Source organism: Nannobrachium achirus (assembly GCF_963921795.1).
Source record: "Nannobrachium achirus genome assembly, chromosome: 11".
NCBI classification, from domain to species: Eukaryota; Metazoa; Chordata; class Actinopteri; order Myctophiformes; family Myctophidae; genus Nannobrachium; species Nannobrachium achirus.
The window spans coordinates 9,976,824-9,998,873 of NC_137820.1; the positions used below are offsets into that span (position 1 = coordinate 9,976,824).

The window sequence follows — 22,050 nt, forward strand, 5'->3', positions numbered from 1 at the left end:
GTGCATTCGCTTTATCCAAGGTGCTTTACAGAGATTGTGCATTACATTCACCCATTCACACACACGCACACACACACACACACACACACACACACACACACACACACACACACACACACACACACACACACACACACACACACACACACACACACACACACACGCGTTCAAACACCGATGGCGGAGGAAACCATGCAAGGCTCCAACCTGCTCATCGGGAGGCGGGAGCAACTAGGGTCTTGCTCAAGGACTCTTCGACACTAACTCTGGGGGAGCCTAGGATCGAACTGGGAAACCATAGGGAACCCTCTGTGTTCTAATGACGGTTTATACCCCTGAGCCACTGCCGCCCTATATAGATAGAAAGAAAAACACACACGATCTCCTGCTGTTGATTTCAGCCAGACAGTAAACACAATATTCAGTGGACTGTTAAAATACTATAAGTGTCTGTAAAAATCACACTCGTGTGAACTGAGCGGTGGTGTGTGTGTGTGTGTGTGTGTGTGTGTGTGTGTGTGTGTGTGTGTGTGTGTGTGTGTGTGTGTGTGTGTGTGTGTGTGTGTGTGTGTGTGTGCAACAGCGCCCCTCCCTTAACATGTGTGGTCAGAAAAGGTTACTGCAGGCTACAGACAGACAGACAGACAGACAGACAGACAGACAGACACGGAGACAGACAGACAGACCCACACACACGGCCACGTATAGGAGCGTTGTGACCACCGCTCAAAAAGCCGGGCAGACAGTAGCCTTTGTCTCCAGGAACAAAACAACACATTTACTCTGGGCCTGACCCTTGAGTAGCCTCTCAGAGGGAGGGGGAAAGAGAGAGAGCTATACTGTATATAGCACAGGAGGGAGAGAGAGAGAGAGAGAGAGAGAGAGAGAGAGAGAGAGAGAGAGAGAGAGAGAGAGAGAGAGAGAGAGAGAGGAGATGGGAGAGGGGGAAATAAGAATTAGTGAGACAGGGAGACAGGGAGTGAGAAACCATATGAGAGTGAAACAGAGAGAGAGTTAGAGAGGGAGAAAAGGGGTGACATAGTGAAGATAAAAAGAGAGAAAGAGAGAGAGAGAGAAAGAGCGCACAAGGAGGGGGCACAAAAACAGGGACCTGGGGGGAAAAAACTTCCGAGACGGAGAGAGGAGGAGGCAGAAGGGTTAAGAGTGAAAAATACATTGAGTGTGCGAGAGACTGACTGAGAGGGAGTGAGAAAGGGAGAGAAATAGAGAAAAGGTCTAAGTGGGGAGGGGAAAAGGGAGACAGAAGAGAAGAAGAAGGTGAAAGAAGAAGTTATTGCTGCATGTCAGTCCTCCTGTGTCAGTCCAGTCGTGGTCCACACTGCTAAAGGTTAGCCCAACATAACAGACACCAGTCATAACGTGAGCCACCTGTGGACCTGGCAGAGAGCAGCGGCCAAGGGGGCGTCTCGTCCAGGCATGAACGACATCAAGCTTGCCCTGCTGGGCAGTGAGGGAGCTGGGAAATCAGGTGGGTGACACCACTGGGGTGCTGGATGGGGTTGTTACCTGGATTGATTGATTGATTGATTGATTGATTGATTGATTGATTGATTGATTGAAGAATTTATTAGAAGTTTGCATAGGAAAAGATACAGTTTCATGACAGTACAGTTCACTGGTATAAGGTCTACAAAAAGGAGATCCTAGTAAGCTTTTCGGCTTATTTACACTGGAAACCTTTTTATGTATCTCATATAACATTGAATGACAGACGGCTAGAACACAGTACTATGCTGTAGATATTGCCAGGAATAAAAGAACAGTGCAAGAAATATAGATATATACAATAGAAGGATATATACACCTCGTGTTTTCATTTATAATTTGAGGGGCTCCCTGTGCCCACATGTATAAACCTCAGTGTCGATGTATTGCTGCAGTTAGATCAGACCAATATCTAGATAGATACCTTTATTATCCCAAGGGGGAAATTTAGTTGTCCAGTTGTAGCACAGCAGTATACAGTTATTTACAAAGTTACAGAGAAGTAGGAAAAAATAGATAAGAGTAAAAACAAGAGCAGTACAGTACCAAAAAAGAGAAGGTGCATCAATAGAGGGGGTGAATTAAATATAAGTATATGTCTTACAAAAAGAGACCAAAGCAGTCAATGCTAGTTAGTGCAACAAGTATCTCACTGTCATTGTTAAACAAGACACATACTCAGAAACTACCAACACAACCTAATAGTGCAATGTCGAAAAACAGTGCGAAAAAAACAACAGAAACAGCTCAGAGCAGAAGAAACTAGGCAGCGTGTCACCGCAAGACGCACATGAGCACTCTCCCTGGAAGGTCCTTAGAGGTCAAAGTCAATACAGCAATAGTTCCAACTTAATAGTGCAAAGTAAAAAAAAAACAGTGCGAAAAAACAAAACAATAACAGCTCAGAGAAGAAGAAACTAGGAAGCATGTCACCGCAAGACGCACATGAGCACTTTCCCTGGAAGGTCCTTAGAGGTCAATGTCAATACAGCAATAGTTCCGTCAGTCTAAGTTAGGAAGGAAGTCCTTTTCATTCGTCCGTTATGTGTCTCGTTGTACAGCTTAAGGGCAGCCGGTACAAAAGATTTTCCTAATCTCTCGCATCTCCGTCCTGGGTAGGCAAAGCGGTCGTTTCCTCTCTTACTCCAGTAGCTGGTGATCTCAAGATATCTCTAGTGAAATGTGTTACCAGGTAGACTATTTTTCACTAAGGATTCAGTGCATCACAAAAAAAATGTACCGTAGACCTCTGAGACTATATTCAATACTTGAACAATACATATAACTGTACTCAATACTTCATAGAATTAAGAAAAAACAGTGTAAGCAACAGCATGAGGAAACGGACAACAGTTGCACTAGGGTAATTCAAGCAATACAGGGCAGTTTAACAACACCCAGATGAAGACTCAAACATTTTCATGTCAAGAACCACCAAATTATGAAATTATATGTATCCTGCGGACAACCATTTAAAAAGATTCTGTGCCATGAGGGAAACCAATGATTTACATTGTTAATATTTTTTTTCAGGATTGTTCAAAAATGTTCACAAATGCTTTATCCAAAGCACAAAATATATCACTTTATTGAGTTGCTATAGCTAACGTTTCTATCCTCACAGGATCTTCATCAGGTCAGATACTGACTAGCTAATCAATAATGTGATCCTTTGCCTTGATGACGGTGTGCGGGCTCTACCTCTTTTAATGTAATGTGCCATGATTTCATGGTAAAATGTGGGGTCCAAACAAAACCAATTTATAGCAATGTCTCTAAATGTGCATAAAGCACATGCCTTGTACTGTTGAGAAGGTGTGAAACAAGGAACCCACTCACGGAGTACATTTTCTGAATAATTGATTTTGTATGGTAATGTATGGCACTGAAATACATGTACGATTATATAATATTTTTTTATCAACTGTATTCATATATATATATATGGCAGCGCTACAGATCACTTCCAACCCAGAGTCAAAACCAACAAAGGGTCAAACTCGTTTTTCTGCTATACCACCAAAATGTGGAAAGCCTTACCGAAGGCCATAAAGGAGTGTGGATCACTAGCATCCTTTAAAATTGCCCTGAAAAACCACTTACAGGCAGCAGCCGTTCGCAACTGGTAAAAAAAAAACTAACCTAGCCCAACCCTACCCTCCCCTGCCCCTTCTTTGTATATACTGTTTGTTTAGACTTACTGTTTTCTTTTTTTGTTTTTCTTTACATATCTACTGCATAGTACTGTGTTCTATTTGTCTGTCATTCAATGTTATATGAGATACTTTGGTGGTTTCCAGTGGAAATAAGCTTAGTCTTTTCATGGATCTCCTTTTAGTAGACCTTGTACCAGTGAACTGTACCGTCATGAAACTGTACCTTTTCCTATGCAAACTTCTAATAAAGTCTTCAATCAATCAATTCATTTTCTGCCCAGTTTATATGTCCTTTTCCCCTCCAGTATTAGTCCCTGTCAGTGCAAACCCCTATTTGTTGGTCTTACTCTTGGGGACGATGTACTGTAGATAAAAACAGGTCTTTTCAGTGAGAGTTTCACTCAGATAGCGTAACGTGTGTGACCCATGATATTATCCCTTGCAGTTCCACTCCCCACTGAACCCGTGAACACATTTGTGTTCATTGGAGTGCCCGTCCAAGCTGAAGGCACTGCAGAGGAATCAAACCCTAGTCTCCAATGGTGGTGGAAAGGAACTTTACCTCTACACCAGGGTTCCCCAATTAGTTTTCCCCAAGGGCCGAATCATGTCTAGGGTACCAAGCCGAGGGCCACAGCATTGCAGGGGGCGACGGTGGCGTTCCCACTACTCCAGCGACAGTTCAGATATCGTCGTTGTCGGGTGAAAATCTTGTATGTCCAAAACCGTTCGTTTTGCATTTATCATTTTAAAAATGGTTTAAACTAGTGAAAACAGCCGATCTACAAGCACACACAACGCCTCACACCGCGAGATGTTGTGTGCTTGTAGATCTGCTGTTTTCACTACTTTTGTGAGACGGCCTTGAATGATGAAGCAGGGCTTTACTTTGCGAAAGAACGTACACATTTGGAGAGGTTTCCACCTGACAACAACGATATACTAGTGTTGTTGCTGCTCTTATACCACCATTATTACTGGGGTTGGTGGGGGCCTGACACTAGCCCCCCGCGGGCCGCAACTGGCCCGCGGGCCGCCAATTGGGGAACCCTGCTCTACACCCTATAAAATAATTGAATTGCAGTATGATGCCCCCTAGTGAAACACACACACACTGTCACCTGTCTGTCTACTTTATTTACATAGTGATTTGAGTAAAGAAAATCTGTATTGCATGTTTAGGTCTCAATAAAAATGCAGGTCAGAACGAGGCGGGGGATATTTCGGTACAAAGAGCCCAGTGAATGTGTGCTGTTGAATGTCAGTATTGACTCTCTGTGGCAGTGGGGCTTGTGGTTGGAGAGGTTGTCTGGATCTGTTCTGTTGCTCTCATAAAACTACAGGATGTCCCTCTGACCTTCCCCTAAATGACTGCCATGCCAAGCGGGGCTGTTAGTTACTGTGGAGATGCAATATATATGGAGGACATGGTACTCTGTGTGTGCGTGCACGTGTGTATAGACCTATGTACAGTTTTTATGGCTTGCTTTATACACAGTATAGGTAGGAGGTGCATGAGTGTAATAAGGTAGATAGATACATCTAGTATAGAGATAGAAAGAGAGAGAGAGAGAGAGAGAGAGAGAGAAAGAAAGAAAGAGAGAGTGTGTCCATTTTCAGTTTTTCTGTGTTTCATATGCATCTGTGTGAATGTCTGCGTAGCTGCAGTGCGTTTCTCTCTGAATGTGCCAGTCTATGTAAAGAGAGAGTGTCAGTCTTGAACTGCACACCTGCAGCCACCAATGTGTACAGTGAAACCCTTGTCTCTGACTGAGATGCCAGTTTGTGTTATAACCACTTAACTTATATACACCTATTCATTAGGGGGAAAGAATTATAAATGAAAACTTCCAATCAAGCTGTATCATTCTCAGTGTTAATTTATTTATCCATTTTGTAACTCTGAGAGTGTAACCAAATGAATCTGTTCCAATTGCTTACATTTCTATTCTGCTGCTGCTGGTGGGAGCTATATCAGCAGGGACGTGCTGGGCCCCTGATTCAGCCCGGGAAAAAGAGTTGGAGAGGCCCTCATTTCTTTTTTTTTTTTTGTTATATTTCGTCGTTGTCGGGTGGAAACCTTATATGTCCAAAACCGTTTGTTTTGTATTTATCATTTAAAAATGATTTAAACTAGTGAAAACAGCCGATCTACAAGCACACAACGCCTCGCACTGCGAGGCGTTGTGTGCTTGTAGATCTGCTGTTTTCACTACTTTTGTGCAACAGCCTTGTATGATGAAGTGGGGCTTTGCTTTGCGAAAAAAAAATTAATTTTGAAACTTGGAGATACAAGGTTTCTGCCCGACAGCGACGATTTACTTTGTTGGCCGCACAGCCCCCAAAATGTAACGAAGGCCGACATTTTATTTAATTTTTTTTCCTAATGGCCGGCCAGGACCGGCCAGGAATGAACCGGCCGTTCAGCAGTTGTCCCGCTTTTCCCAATGGCCAGCACGTCCCTGTATATCAGGTGCATAATGAAGCCATTGTTTCACTAATGTCTAATGTGTCTCCGTCCCCCCACAGCTGTCCTGGTGCGGTTCCTGACCAGGAGATTCATCGGTGAATATGCCTCCAATGCCAGTGAGTGTTCTCTTCTCTCAGCACTGTAGCTTGATGTGGCAAGGGTTTCGCCGTTGGTTAGTGGTAGAAAGAAACTTTTTGATGGAATAATTTTGATGGAATAAATTATTAATTATATGGATAAATCCATTACCAAAATAAGACAGAGACGGGCCAAAGGACTATCAATCAATTGCTGTATTGAAGAGAGTCAGACAAGGAAGACAATACAGTGAGCATACCATCCTATAGTGGCAGCCTGCTAATTCTCTCTCTTCCAAGATGGAAGTTAACATACAGTTACAGTATATAAGGAATACAGTATATGACATGTAAGATCGTAGGACTCATTGATTCGTTCCCAGATCATAACAAGAAGACAGACACGTAGAGTGTTGGTAACTTTCCACTAGTGACATACAGTATAACCAAAAACATGGTCCTATACTGTAAGTTCAAACAGTAGTTCATAATATAACCTTATATGGTCATATGAGCCTCATACACAAATCATACAATTATGTATCATAATTCATATCTATCACTTTTGTCCCCAGAAACCATGAATATTGTTGGATTTTCAGAGATATATTAACTAGTTATATACGTTGAGTGACTCGAGTCTATACTTCATATTGATCTATTGAACAACTATGTCTCATAGTAAATGATTTATCTGTGGTTTTGCTCCTTATCACAGACTCCCTGTACCATAAGAGACTGTCCATCGATGGAAGACAGCTGAACCTGGACGTCTTTGACCCCTGCTCACAGGTACGATGTAGCGACAGCCCACTCAAACATGGCTAATAGAGAGTATATGAGCATGCATAAAGTGAATGGCAAATCGAGTGGCAAAGTGAGTGGAAAAGTGAGTTTAACGTCGTTTAACGTCGTTTAATGCAATCAGATAGCTCTTTTCTGGTTGGATGTATATGGGCTGTCAAGGCCAGAAAGTAGTTTTTTGCCACATAACTTCTGGGTATACGATGATGTCACGCGCATACCCTCTATAGTTCTCACTATGAGAAAGGCTTAATTGTGTTGGCTGATGAACTCAATCCACCTTGATTATTCACAATTACTTCAAATGGTGATAGAGGTACTAGGGGTGTAACGATACATTTTAATAGCGATTCGATACATATCACGATACATGGTTGACGATACGATACATGAACGATATTGGTTCATTCATGGCGACACGATACGATTCGATTCAATGATTTAAAATCGATATAGTAACTATTTATCAAAGAAATTAAATCTGTGTGAAAGGTGTGGATAGTGCAGGTTTTTAAGGGAAACATGTATTATTATGGATATAAATAAGTAAACACAGTGATTATCTGCCAAATACATGGTCATTGTATGTTGGCAAACCTGCACCTTGACATGAACCCAGAGATTACACACATTTATCGATAGACCAGTGCAGCTATATGGAAAGGAAAAGTAATTAAACCGCTACTTTACATTTTTTCTTCTAAAAAATGCTAAATACAATGCACAAGAAGGTAGTATCGATACAATCGATTCTTTGCACTGCCGATTCGATACGATACAAAATAAAACGATACGATTCGATTTTAGCTGTTTTCATTTCGATATACTTCGGTTTTTTAAGTTGAAAACGATATTTCGATACAGTTACTATATTCTTACACCCCTAAGAGGTACACATTTTGTGCTGACATCTTAACCAACAAAATTCAGAGTGTACATTATTATGTTACATGAAACGCGGGCTATGATTATGATGATTCTTTCATGAATGACTTTATTAATATTGTACAGCAACAACAGCCAATGTGCAGTGTCCACAGACACTGCAATACACACATCACTGCCGCCTTAGAAGGCCACTACACAAACATTGCTACTGTACACAGCACTGACCTCAAACGAACTCCATTCTGCTCGAATGTTTACCTTCGCCAAGCACGTGCACCTTCCATTCCCCACTTAATGTCGAGGGTCCAGTGAGATTTATGAGTGTCCTGAGGAAATGCGGGCCGATGACTGCCGGGCCCTTTGAAGAAAAGCAGCCACAGACAGGGGTGTCACACCAAATTCTGGGCCCTGGGTACAAGGACTCACTCACATCTTGTGCATTAACTATTGAAAAATAGCAGATCTACAAGCTCACAGCGCGGCACCGAGTGCCGCGCTGCGAGCTTGTAGATCTGCTATTTTTGAAAAATGGTGAAAATGTGTCTAATTGAATATTTCAATTCTTTTTTTGAAAAACCTATGTTTCTATGTCAGTGGTGCTCAAATCCTTTCATGTGAAGGACCCCCAAAATAATAAGTATTTGGCCACGGACCCCCATCTCAAAATATTTAGTTCCAGGGACCCCCCCCCCCCAGAAGCAAAATTTGAGTTACAAATGTTCGCTTAAAAAAAATACATATATTCAAAGATTTGCACACATTTTCACTAGCTAAAGTATAAAAGAATTAAGGCCCCTCCACCTTGGGCCCTAGTAACTCAGTCCCACTTTCCCCCTCTCCTGTGATGCCCCTGGCCACAGAGCCTGCGCTGCCTCTCCGTCCAACAAGGCCATGAGTGCTGAGAGGACCTTTACTGCTAAGTTGCTGCTTTATTGGAATTGCCCCCGGCCATTGTCCCTCCTCTGCTAAGTTCACCGTAAAGCCGAGTCTTCTACGAAGGAATGCCATACATTGAGTCTTCCCCTTCCTTTATGACCTGGCCTTCCCTCCGTGGAGAATGCCAGGAGAAAAACAGCGGAGGTATACTGTAGGGATAACGGCACTTTTTATGGCGTTGAGGCATCTGTGTTCCAGGGGTTCAGACACGTGCTTTGGCTGCACGTCCTTCTTACTGTTGTTTACCCCCCCACCCAGCCAACAAGTTCATTATAGGTTGTTTGATGACATATTTTCTCAGTGCACGTGTGATGGTTAGAGATTGGACGTTCGCGAACGAATCGAGTATTTTGAACGGCTCTTTGAAATGAACGATGGGATCCGGTTCGCAGTAGCTGGGAGCCGTTCCTTTCTAATGAACAGTGGTGTAAAAAGTACTCAAATGCTTTACTTATTAGTAATAGTAAAAGTATCAACACTGCAATGTTGAAATACTTTGCCACAAGTAGAAGTTCGGAATTCAAAATGTAAAGTAGGCTACACAAGTATTGGTATCAAAATGTACTTAAAGTACCAATAGTAGAAAGTACTCATTATACAGAATGTTTTCCAAGGAATAAAATGTAGAAACAGTGGTGATGTCACTGGTGGTATCGCCAGTGGTGAGAACACCTCATGGCGCGCTCTGCTGGCGCACAAGTAGGCCATGTACAGTATGGCCTACTTGTGCACAAGGAGCAAGTTGGCACCTCGACAGAGTGCAGTTCTTGTTTGGTCTAAAGTTCCCAAGAACTGTCCAAACAATGAGACAAAACTAACAACAGCAATTGTGACAGTGAAATCTGAGTTACAATAAAGTAATTGTCGCTTGGCAGGAGGACCCAGCGCGTTATCCTTGGCACCATGTGTTATCTGTATTCATGTGGTTTCTTGCTCTAAAATGACGTTGTCTCAAGCCTGTTTCATTATCAGTATCTGATAGGGCTGTCACGATTATGACATTTTACATGAGGATTAATTGTCACTCAAATAATTGCGATTAACAATTTAATTGTGTTTTTGTCATTGACAATTACATTGTAGATATGCCACATAACCTTATACAAAGAAATTACTGACATATTTGACAACTTTATACTTAAAAGAAGAACATTGATAGTGGCAATAGCCGATCCACAAGCTCACAACGTGTCGCATTGTGAGCTTGTAGATCTGCTATTTCCACTATTTTTGTCTCTTTCTTAAAATATATGAACATTTTTCAACATGGAAACGATTATGACGATTAAGAAAAAATAATCGCGATTATTTGGAAAAAGAAAATCACGATTAGACGATCATGTAATAATTGTGACAGCCCTAGTATCTGATAAATAAAGTTGACGGTGATTTGGCAGAGCACGGTGGCCAGGTGTATCCTGGAGGAGCCGGTGGACTGGGCAGACGGCTTTGTGGTGGTTTACAACATCAGCGACAGAACCTCCTTCATCAATGCCACGAACATCCTGCGGCAGATCAGGGAGGCACGCACAGACAACTGCAAAGGGTAAGTGATGTTTTATTGGCCTACATTTAGACCAGTAGTTCTCAACCTTTTCAGGCCGCGACCCCCAATATAGTCATATTTGAACAGTGGCGTCAGTTCAGAAAAGCGCGCGTGCAAGACACCAGTCATGTTGCCATACCTTAGCAACAGGCATGATACATTTATTTTAAGAAGTACATTCTATTTTTTCCCCCGTTTCTACGGTTTCTTGGGCTGGATATGGCAGCCTGGAATGGTTGTTCAAGTGCAGCTAAACTTGGCATGTTGGTAAACGTGCCACAATTAACAATAATGCATTGCACCTGTGCAGCTGACTTGCGGAACCTGGGAATATACCATTTTGTCAAAATGGGGAGAATACAAGTGTGGAGAATATAATTATAATACCTTGTTAAAGTGACCATTTTGTTAAATTTTGCATTTGTAGTTATTTTATTGTAATTTAACAACATAATAACCAGAACAGATAGACAAAGAGAGAGACATTCATGGATTTATATTTACAAGTAACTTTTATTTTCCCCCCTGGACCCAGGGTATGGCAGCTGCATATGCCATACCCAATTGACGCCCCTGCCTTCCACCCTGACAAGCACTAAAGAGTTGAGGCATTAAACTTTGTATAACACGGTTCTGTTGTGAAAATAGCAGATCTACATGCTCACTATGCCTCGCAAAACACAATTTCTGCCTCTAATATTTGACAATTTGTCCAATTTTTAATTTGTCATTTAAATTGTCACTTTAGAAATGTGCAGATATCCTCTGTACACTTACAATTTATGTTGGTTTGTTTACTGTTGAGTGAGAAAGCAACGTTGCACATTAAGTTACAATAATTTGGGGACCCCCCTGGGGGTTCCGACCCACAGGTTGAGAACCACTGATTTAGATAGTGGGCAGGACCTTATCCAGTTCTTACTGTAGCTACTGTACCGTGGACCATGAGGTTGTAGATCTGTGTTGCTCTCTACAATACAGATTTTAATTATCCATTTTCCAGAATAAATGTTTATACACTAAATAAACTTGATTTCAGTGGACTGTACTATACCATCAGATGTACAGGTATGTGTACCCAGCAGAGGCCACTAGAAAGGGACAGTCAAATATAGTGATATTATACAGAAAAGTAACTCTGAGAATGTGTTTGGTGAAACTGTATAATGCTCGATGTTGTGGTCACATCGGGCCAAAGCCATACGTTTGCTTTCTCTGCCAAGCACAGATTAAAGTGCTGATATGTTTGGTTAAAAGCAAAAGAAAGGTTAAAGCTCTATATCAGGGTTCCCCAATTAGTTTTCCCCAAGGGCCGAATTATGTCTACGGTACCAAGCCAAGGGCCACAACATTGCGGGAGGCGACGCCGGCGTTCCCGCTACTCCAGCGACAGTTCAGATATCGTCCTTGTCGGGTGAAAATCTTGTATGTCCAAAACCGTTCGTTTTGCATTTATCATTTTTAAAATTATTTAAACTAGTGAAAACAGCCGATCTACAAGCACACAACGCCTCGCACCGCGAGGCGTTGTGTGCTTGTAGATCTGCTGTTTTACTCCTTTTGTGCGACAGCCTTGTATGATTTGCGAAAGAACGTACAAATTTGGAGATACGAGTTTTCCCCCCGACAACGACGATATACTAGTGTTTTTGCTGCTCTTATACCACCATTATTACTGGGGTTGGTGTGGGCCAGACCGTAGCCCCCTGCGGGCCGCACATGGCCCGCGGGCCGCCTATTGGTCTAACCCTGCTCTATATTCTGATAGTAATCATTGCTACAGAGTGTTTGTTCAGTCTCCCTGTCTTTCCAGCTCTTTAGCAAACAGAAAATAGTAAGCCATCTTCTCATCATTAGTCGTCTTCGTAACCTCCAGGCAAATCATCTCTGCTACTTTACTCTACAAACACTCTCTATGGTGCCGAATACAGCGTGGGCTGCACTGAGGTATTCTGGAAAGTTTGACGAGACCTGACATGATAGATTGAGTGATTCACCTCGGGCCCAGAAACGTGATGCTGATACAGTCCAAAAGACCAGAAATAACTGGGCCATATCCATGTTGGATACACAAGATCAATCATGTAACAGGAAGAGATTGGTGTGTATACCTGATTTGGGTCATGATGTCTGCACAAATTGGACCAATAAAATAGCTGTAGTCCAGGGGATAATACAAATTACCAGTAAGACTTCCTAATCGGGTTAGGGTTAGGGTTAGGGTAAGGGTTAGGGTTAGGTTAGATAAGCGACCGCCAGTCCGCATACACAAACTTTAGAAGGCAATGGCAGCCAATCAGGAGGGAATATGGGAAATGGGACAGATCCATGTTGATGACATGACTTTAGCGATACTGTGTAGCGCTTTGCGTGGTTTTAGGGCAAAATCTGTAGGAGCAGTGTCCAAAAATGTGTTTTGCAAGAATCGGCCTCATGGTGGCGCTAGAAGGGGGGCATGTGAGAAATGAGGGGTGGAGGTTGTGGTTTGGCAGCCAAGGAGTGTGTGTGCAATGCTTGGCACGGATAGGGGCAACGGTGGCGGAGATATGAGTAGGGGAAAAGTGTGACGTGATGGACAGACAGACTGACAGACAGACAGCCGGTGGAGGTTTTGATAGTAACTGCAACCTGACGGTCGCAATTATTTATTTATGTAATTTAAACATGTAATCTTTGTGACCTGGTGGCAAAGTAAAGACAGAATGAAGTCCACTCATACATTCTGTACAAGGAACTTGTTTTTGGGGATAGAGTCTGTCACAAACATCAGGAGGCAAAATCAACAATATTGTGGCCTCCTGAAGTTTTTATTCCATTTCTATAGTAGCTGTTACATTACATTTGTAGTTCAATTCTAACCCAAAAGTCCCAATGGCTTTCTTTCATTTGATTACCAAGGAACAGACCAGTCTGAATCTGATTAGTGACCATGGGGACACTTTGTCATTCTTGAATCCAGTTTAGTTCAGGACTAACTATAACTATATAACTTATTATATCGTCGTTTTCGGGTGGAAACCTTGTATGTCCAAAACCGTTTGTTTCGTATCATTTTAAAAATGATTTAAACTAGTGAAAACAGCCGATCTACAAGCACACAACGCCTCGCACCGCGAGGCGTTGTGTGCTGCTGTTTTCACTACCTTTGTGCGACAGCCTTGTATGATGAAGCAGGGCTTTGCTTTGCGAAAAAATGTAAAATTTTGAAACTTGGAGATACGAGGTTTCTGCTCGACAGTGACGATATGTTATGTCCTGACCCGGCCCTGCCTTCAGATTACTGTCCTTATAGCTGTCCTTCAAATAAATGTTCCTTGCTGTGTCCGTCCATCTCTCCCAGGGAGATGGAGGTGCCCGTCTGCCTGGTGGGCAACAAGCAGGATCTGTGCCATGCCCGGCAGGTCGGTGAGGAGGAGGGCCGCTGTCTGGCTCAGGAGAGCCACTGCCACTTCCAGGAGGTGTCGGCGGCTGAGAGTTACCAGGACATTGCCAACCTCTTCACACAACTCATTCGTCACGTGATGGAGCACCTCAAATACCGCGCCGACCGCCGCCGCTACAGCGGCTCCAAGTCCATGGCCAAGCTCATCAACAACGTCTTTGGAAAAAGGAGGAAGTCTGTGTGATGGACTGGTCTGAGTTATGTTGTTATTGTAGCGGCTTCTCTGAGGTTGGCTGGACGGACGGAGTTTGTCTTGGGTCTCTGAAATCAAAACAAGAGGGAACTGGGCATTTGAACAAGAAATAATTGTGCTGTGTCTGAAAATGACTGCGGTACATTCAAGTTCCTATCATAAGCACGATACCAGTGGTTGTCAGGATCCCATAACTCTGAGGAGCGTACAAATGGAACCAAATGGACCTGTATTGTAACCCTTATAGGCCTATGTGCACTGTTGCATGTAAATACTACCCACATGGGCAAGTGGCAATTTCAACATGCTACAGTCAAACCATTCTCTAAACTAAACCACATACTGTCACACAATAATGACACCTATAGTAACTCACATGTATTTCACTCACTCATTACCACGTCATGCAGAAATATCGTTATAAAGTATGTAGATATTGAAATCTATTTGTCTACTAAACTCATTCTTAAAGGAGTAGTTCACCCAGGCAATAATTTGATGACTGACAGCAGTTCCCTATGGAGACTGCACAAAGAGTCTCCTTTGTGTCTCCATAGGGAACTGCTGTCTGTCATTATTATACAATTATAATTATTATTATCTGAGGAATGCGACAAAAACGCAAATTCTCCATGATGTTAGTAATTGATGGAAAAGTCATTTTGGGGTGAACTATCCCTTTAACAAAACAACTGACTGGTTAGCAGCACACTTTTGGGACATGCAGACAATTTCACAGAGCCATGGGTTTTACATAATACAGTAGTTGTTTACATGCTTTAAAAGCTCCCCCACAACAAGTCAGTATATGTTATTTTTGTATTCTTCCCTTAGATAAGCCATATATTGCTATATAACATTTTATACGTTTTGTAAATATGAAGTACGCATAATACTCTCTTCCCCCCCCCCCCCCCCCCCCCCCCCCCCAGTTTACAGATTTAGCATTTCAAAATATCTAGTGAAAACAACAAAAAAACAAAAAAAGAATTGAGAGGACACTCACTCTGTTTGAAGCACATTTAATGTCCCATTTGAAGTACGTCATAAATAGTAGTAAATAGAATAAGAATATTATATAATAGCATGAAAGATATCTTACATCAAACCCAGGTATGCGAAGTATGTCTTTCTTTTTTTCCTTTTTTCAGTGTTTGGTCAATGTTATTACTGTATATACTGTATAAAACACTTTCAGTTTCAGAGGAAATTAAAGTAAAACATGACTTAAAAAGACTCCTCTGTGGCTGATGTTATGCTCAGAGCTAAAAAGAAAAACATTCCTTATGTGTGCAGCGGGGGGGAAATGATGACACACACGCACGCACGCACGCACGCACGCACACACACACACACACACACACACACTATAAAGTGCACTGCTCAGAGCGCAGTTCTCCGCCAGGCAGGGTAGCCCACCCATAGGTGGCAAACTTTGGAAGTCAGTATAGGCCTATAGCTAGCTATAGCTGTAATGGAATATGAACCTGATACATCTCGGTGAGGCCTAGGATGCAGAGTTGTGTCCTGATCCAAAGAAGCCAGGGAGGATTTTTAAATAAAAGAGTGTTCAAGAGTTACGGCCATAACATAAAGTGGGCTGATGCCATGAGGAGGAGTGTGTGTGCAGTCTGTGCACTGGTTCCCTTGCTTTTCAATAAACCTGTAGTTTTTGGCAAAGAAACATTCCAATTGTTGGACACCACGTAAACTTAAAACACTCTGAACAAACTGAACTTTTGATGTGTCCTTTTCTAAAAAAAAAAAACAGCAAGCTTGCAAGGAAGGTGAAAACATGATTTTCGTATTACGTTTTCCTTTGGTGTACAAAACAGGTATATTTACCATTTGTAACCACTAGATGGCATCAGACATCTGTTACCATTTGCAGTCTTGCTGCAAACAACAGCATGCTCTTAGGAGCAGGGAGAGTACATTTCTAGAATTTGTGCCCAATGGAAATCAATCTGCTTACCCTTGCAGTTAGTGTCACACCACGCCCATTAAAGTACACGCCAAGTACTAAACTGATACATACAGCATACTTACAACATCAAATATGTACAGCTATGCTACATAAGCAGTTTGAAAATGCCTATGGCATTATTGCCACTAAACCTATATGAAACACTAATGTTCAAGCACCATTCTGTTATTTACTCGCTTGTTTGTCAAATCCTCGAATCTCATTTTCCTTAACATTGCAGTGGGCCATCTCTATAGCAATATATAGGTTTAATAATATGTTGAACAATTATAATTAAGTCAGCAGCAACTTTCTCTTTTCCCCATTCAGGCATGTCCACACAGGTAAGTAAACATATCTGTCCAGCAACCCACTGCCCTGCTTCAATGACTTGAATGCATCACACACCACACACACACACGCACGCACGCGCGCACGCACGCGCGCGCGCGCACGCACACACGCACGCACACACACACACACACACACACACACACACACACACACACACACACACTATATATATTTACATCACTTGTGGGACATTACATAGACTTCCATTTCATTTTTATGCAAGTCCTGTGGCCTTACCCTATCCCTAAACCTAACCCTAACCCTAACCCTAAACCTAACCCTAACCCTAAAGTAACCTAACCCTAACCATTGTGGGGACCTACTATTTTGTCCCCACACTGTCAGAGGTCCCCTGCAGGTGACTGTGTGAACATACGTCTAGTCCCCATAAGTATAGCTAGACTCTAGACAAACTCACATACAAAACCAGGTGGTTGGCTTTGTACTTGTAAATAGTCTACATCAAATCTTTATTTGAGAATGTAATCTTGACTCATCATATTAAAACTAGTAAGTAAGCATGTTTGGGCTCTCACAGCATATCTCCATATACAGTACATGGATCTCCATATATGGGTACCAGGGGTCATCATGGGACTTCATTGCCATATGAAGTCCTGTTAGATATGGCTTGATATTGATGACATCAGGAACTCAATACATGGGCATAAAAGGGTTTCTGTTTGTGTGACATCACAGTGAAGCCAGAGAGTGATGTCAGAGCGGCAAACTCATTCTGTTAGAGTGGTTCCCCTGAAATCACAGTGACATCAGAGCATGATGTCAGAGCGACAAACCCATAGAACCACAGTGTCAGGCGTGACAGAGATACATACAGTATACCAAGGTTCCCCAATTAGTTTTCCCAAGGGCCGAATCATGTCTAGGGTACCAAGCCGAGGGCCACAACATTGCAGGGGGTGACGGTGGCGTTCCCGCTACTCCAGCGACAGTTCAGATAATCGTCGTTGTCGGGTGAAAATCTTGTATGTCCAAAACCATTTATCATTTTAAAAATGATTTAAACTAGTGAAAACAGCCGATCTACAAGCACACAACGCCTCGCAGTGTGAGGCGTTGTGTGCTTGTGCTTGTAGATCTGCTGTTTTCACTACTTTAGTGAGACAACCTTGAATGATGAAGCAAGGCTTTACTGGGGTTGGTGGGGGCCTGACAGTAGCCCCCCGCGGGCCGCAAATGGCCCGCGGGCCGCCTATTGGGGAACCCTGGTATATACATACATACATACATATGGACAAAGCTGTGACCGTTAACATACTAATCTGCGAACTATGGTCACAATCATATTTTAAATCGCAGGTCCCAGCAAACCTAACTATTGTGCACCTATAAAATCGACTAAACTTTCACTTGATTCTGTGCCTTCTCTCTCTCTCCTCCCTCTCCCGCATCTCTCCATTACCCTGCCTCTTCTCCCTGCTTGTGTTTCTCATTTCCCGGCGAGCCCCAGAGCGGAGACGGATGACAGGAGCAGAGCCTCCAAAGCGTGGCCTTTCAGCTTCAGGTCAGCGATCTTATTCGGCCCCTGCGTGGAGGAGGAATTGGTTTTGGCTCAGCGAAGACAGCCGTCCAACAAAGGGGATTGGACGCCGCTGGGACGCGGGGTTGGGCCAATCAGAGGTGCCATCGATCAGTTCCCCTTAATCTCACAGCTGGTGAGCACCGTCCTCAGGGAGTGCTGGCCATTGGGAAAAGCGGGACAACTCCCCCGAAAGGCCGGTTCATTCCCGGCCGGTCCAGGCCAGCCATTAGGAAAAACATTAAAAATAAAATGTCGGCCTTCGTTCCATTTTGGGAGGCTGGGCGGCCAACAAAGTAAATCGTCACTGTCGGGCAGAAACCTTGTATCTCCAAGTTTCAAATTTGTAATGTTTTTCGCAAGGCAAAGCCCTGCTTCATCATATAAGGCCGTTGCACAAAGTAGTGAAAACAGCACATCTACAAGCACCCAACGCCTCGCACCGCGAGGCGTTGGGTGCTTGTAGATCGGCTGTTTTCACTAGTTTATATAATTTTTTAAAATGATAAAAACAAAACAAACGGTTTTGGACATAGAAGGTTTCCACCCGACAACGACGGAATATAACTCATGTACAGTAATTGGCCCACTGGCTTGTCACTTGTCATGATCTGAAATGGCAAATCTTTGAGTAGCAGCAGCAGCGCTATAGAGAGAGATCTCTCTCTCTATAGCGCGCAATGAGGGCCTCTCCAACTCTTTTTCCCGGGCTGAATCAGGGGCCCAGCACGTCCCTGAGCACCGTCCTCCACTCCAATCTGGAAAAGTCCACCATGCTAGAAGAGTCGTGAGGACAGCAGCATTGGCTCTCCTCCAGATGCTTGACCCTCTGACGAAATAGACCCAGCCCGCAGAGAGTACGGGAATCTTTTCTCCGGAGCATCTGATACTAAATACTAATAACGTTTCCTGCTAAATCGCCACGGCCTCCTTTCCCCCGCTCACGCCTCCTCTCCGGAGCGTCAATGTATGGTATAGTGCACACAAACACAGTGTCCTACAAGCACTGACCGTCCTTAAAGGACAACTTTAGTTTTTTACAACAAGGGTTCATATTTTAGATTGTAATTAAAGAATATAAAAGATGAGTGTTAAAATGATTTAATTTACTTCTTTCTATTGTTTTAGAGGTTCTTATTTCAGTGGTTGGGGGCATGCGTACAAGTGGCTAAATATGTCATTTTACAGAATAAGCCCATTCCCAAGATACAACGCAACCTTTCATGGTTGGATGTGACTTATGGGGGCTAGAAGTGTTACTGTAATTAGCAATAAAGAAACTGCTCGGCTTATTGTGCCTAAAAATACATATTTTGCCACTTGTACGCATGCCCCCATGCGTACGCATGCCCCACATTTTAGCACGGTAAACGTGATAAAACAATAGAACGAAGCAAATGAAAACATTTTAACACTCACTTTTTCTTTTCTCTAATTACAAACCTAAAATATGAACCCTTGTTGTAAAAATACAAAGTTGTCCTTTAACTCCTGTCTGTTGTGGTCCCAGAGTACTGCAGGGAAGGGGATGGAACGACAAGCGATATTATCGTTTATCGTGATAAAAAAACACTCACGATAATCGTATCGTGGAGATTTAATATATCGTGATATATCGTCCTCTGTCATGCACTGGGTTCGATTCCACCTTTTATTTGCCTATAGCTGCATATCTGGTACCACTTAAACCCTCTAGAATTGGTAAAAAGGTACTTATAATATACGTACTTGATACAGTCTTTTTCCCCGCTCTCTATCAAATGTCTTTGCCAAAAAATAGCCGATCTACAAGGTTGCGACGCGTTGTGAGCTTGTAGATCGGCTATTTTTTGGCAAATGTTCCGCCCCAGGATAATGAATTTTAATTATCGCGATAATATCGTAAATCATGATTTCTCTTGTCACAATAATCGTGATATGAAATGTTCATATCGTCCATGCCTACTGCAGGGTTTCATTCTGCAGGAAGCAACTCTATTCAGGGACTAATTTAGACTGCTCCCTGTACTCCCAGGACTGCATGGACACATATCCAACTTAATGATTCAGTTTGCCGATAACATGACATTGATAGGCCTGCTCACTGACAACAGTGAGATGGCCTACAGGAGAGAGGTCAACAACCTGAGACAACGGTGTCAGGAGAACAGCCTCCACCTCAACATCGACGAAACCAAAGAGCTGATTGTGCTATAAAGGAAGAGGAGGAGGAGAGATGCTGGACCCCATCTTCATCACCACTGGGTCTGCTATGGAGAGAGTCAGCAGCTTCAAGTTTCTTGGCGACCACAACACCAAGGACCGCATCTGCTGGGATGAGCACACCGGCCACTTGGTGAAAATGGCACCGCAATGCCTCTTTCCCAGGGACGTGCTGGCCATTGGGAAAAGCGGGACAACTCCCGAACGGCCGGTTCATTAAAATTTAAAATAAAATGTCGGCCTTCTTTCTATTTTAGGGGCTGGGCGGCCAACAAAGTAAATCATCACTGTCGGGCAGAAACCTTGTATCTCCAAGTTTCAAATTTGTAAAAGTAAAGCCCTGCTTCATCAGACTAAGCCGTCGCACAAAAGTAGTGAAAACAGCAGATCTACAAGCACACAACGCCTCGCGGTGCAAGGCGTAGTGTGCTTGTAGATCGGCTGTTTTAAATCATTTTTAAAATGATAAATATACAAAACAAACGTTTTTGGACATAATATATATAACTCATGTAATTGGCCCACTGGCTTGTCACTTGTCATGATCTGAAATGGCAAATCTTTGAGTAGCAGCAGCGCTATAGAGAGATCTCTCTCTATAGCGCGCAATGAGGGCCTCTACAACTCTTTTTCCCGGGCTGAATCAGGGGCCCAGCATGTCCCTGCTCTTTCCCCTCATGCAACTTTGGCATGGGGCCCCAAGAGCCTAGAGGCCTTCGACAGAAGCACCACCGAGAGCATCCTGACTGGTTGCATCACTGCTTGGCGTGGCAACTGCGCTGCCCTCAACCATGAGGGGTGCAGAGGGCCGCGTGGACAGCCAGAGCATCAGTGGACATGAGCTTCACTCCATCCAGGCTGTACACATGGCTGTTGTGTAGCCTCGCGTAGCCAGCTTACTCATCTCCGAAGAGAAAAGCCTGGTGACAATAGAAGGCAGAAGGCGTTCAACTTCCGCCGTGAGAATTTCACCGGAAGCTGTATTTTTTTCACAGTGCGGTGTTCCTGCAAACGTATTCCCTGCACGAAAAAAAAAAAAAAAAAAAAAAACGTCTCCTGCTCCGTCGGTTGCGCTCGCAATAAACAATATACAAACAAAAACATTGATTCAAGCAATGTTACACCTATGAAGAGCGAGTTAAGAGCTACAATCTATTTTAGTTTTTTCGCTAGGGAATGTAAACAGACCCGCACCGCATGACGTAACATCCGTTAAACGCAGCACTTCCGCTAGAAATCTTGGAACACACCGGAAGGCATATTGTCTACAGGGTGGCTGTTGTGTGGACCTCATCCACCCCAACCCTCAGCTAACGTCTGGGAAGAGGTGCCGCAGCCTCATGGCCCAGACCAGCAGCTTTTTCCACTAGGCAATTAGGCTTGTAAACAATACAATACACACAAAGGCTTGTTGCCTAACAGTACTACCACACACACCACACACGCACGTGCAGGCTGTACACGCACGTCCACCGCGCGCAGCGTGCGCACGCACACACACACACACACACACACACACACACACACACACACACACACACACACACACACAGGCACGCATGTGCACGCATGCACACACGTTTCATGCGTGCTGCACACACAACACAACCAACTTCATACACATACTGTGCATTGCATTGTTGAGGTAGAACCTACCTTACATCTTATGCTCAGCACCAATATTTAAACACATCCCACACACAAGCACCAGACACTTTATGTACAAACAGGCTGAACATAGAAAAAAACACACACACACACACACACACACACACACACACACACACACACACACACACACACACACACACACACACACACACAGCATGTACGCATGATGTGCACACGGCCTGCACCACAAACACAGAGGGACTGCAGCACACAAGACAGCTCTCAACAACACGCCATGACTTTGTGGTTGTAAATGGAACTTTCATCCCTAATTCCAGTCTCCCCTTTAAAGCAGTCGA

General features: G+C 43.3%; 1 protein-coding gene across 1 annotated transcript; it reads left to right on the plus strand.

Annotated features, from left to right (window-relative positions):
* Positions 1-1,437: 1,437 nt before the first annotated feature.
* rerglb (RERG/RAS-like b) lies at positions 1,438-14,009 on the plus strand (the record flags this gene model as incomplete). The annotated part of the gene is made up of 5 exons (XM_080736461.1): positions 1,438-1,489; positions 6,192-6,248; positions 6,928-7,001; positions 10,235-10,383; positions 13,724-14,009. 5 exons carry the CDS (start codon positions 1,438-1,440, stop codon positions 14,007-14,009), a joined length of 618 nt encoding a protein of 205 aa, XP_080592587.1.
* Positions 14,010-22,050: the final 8,041 nt, after the last annotated feature.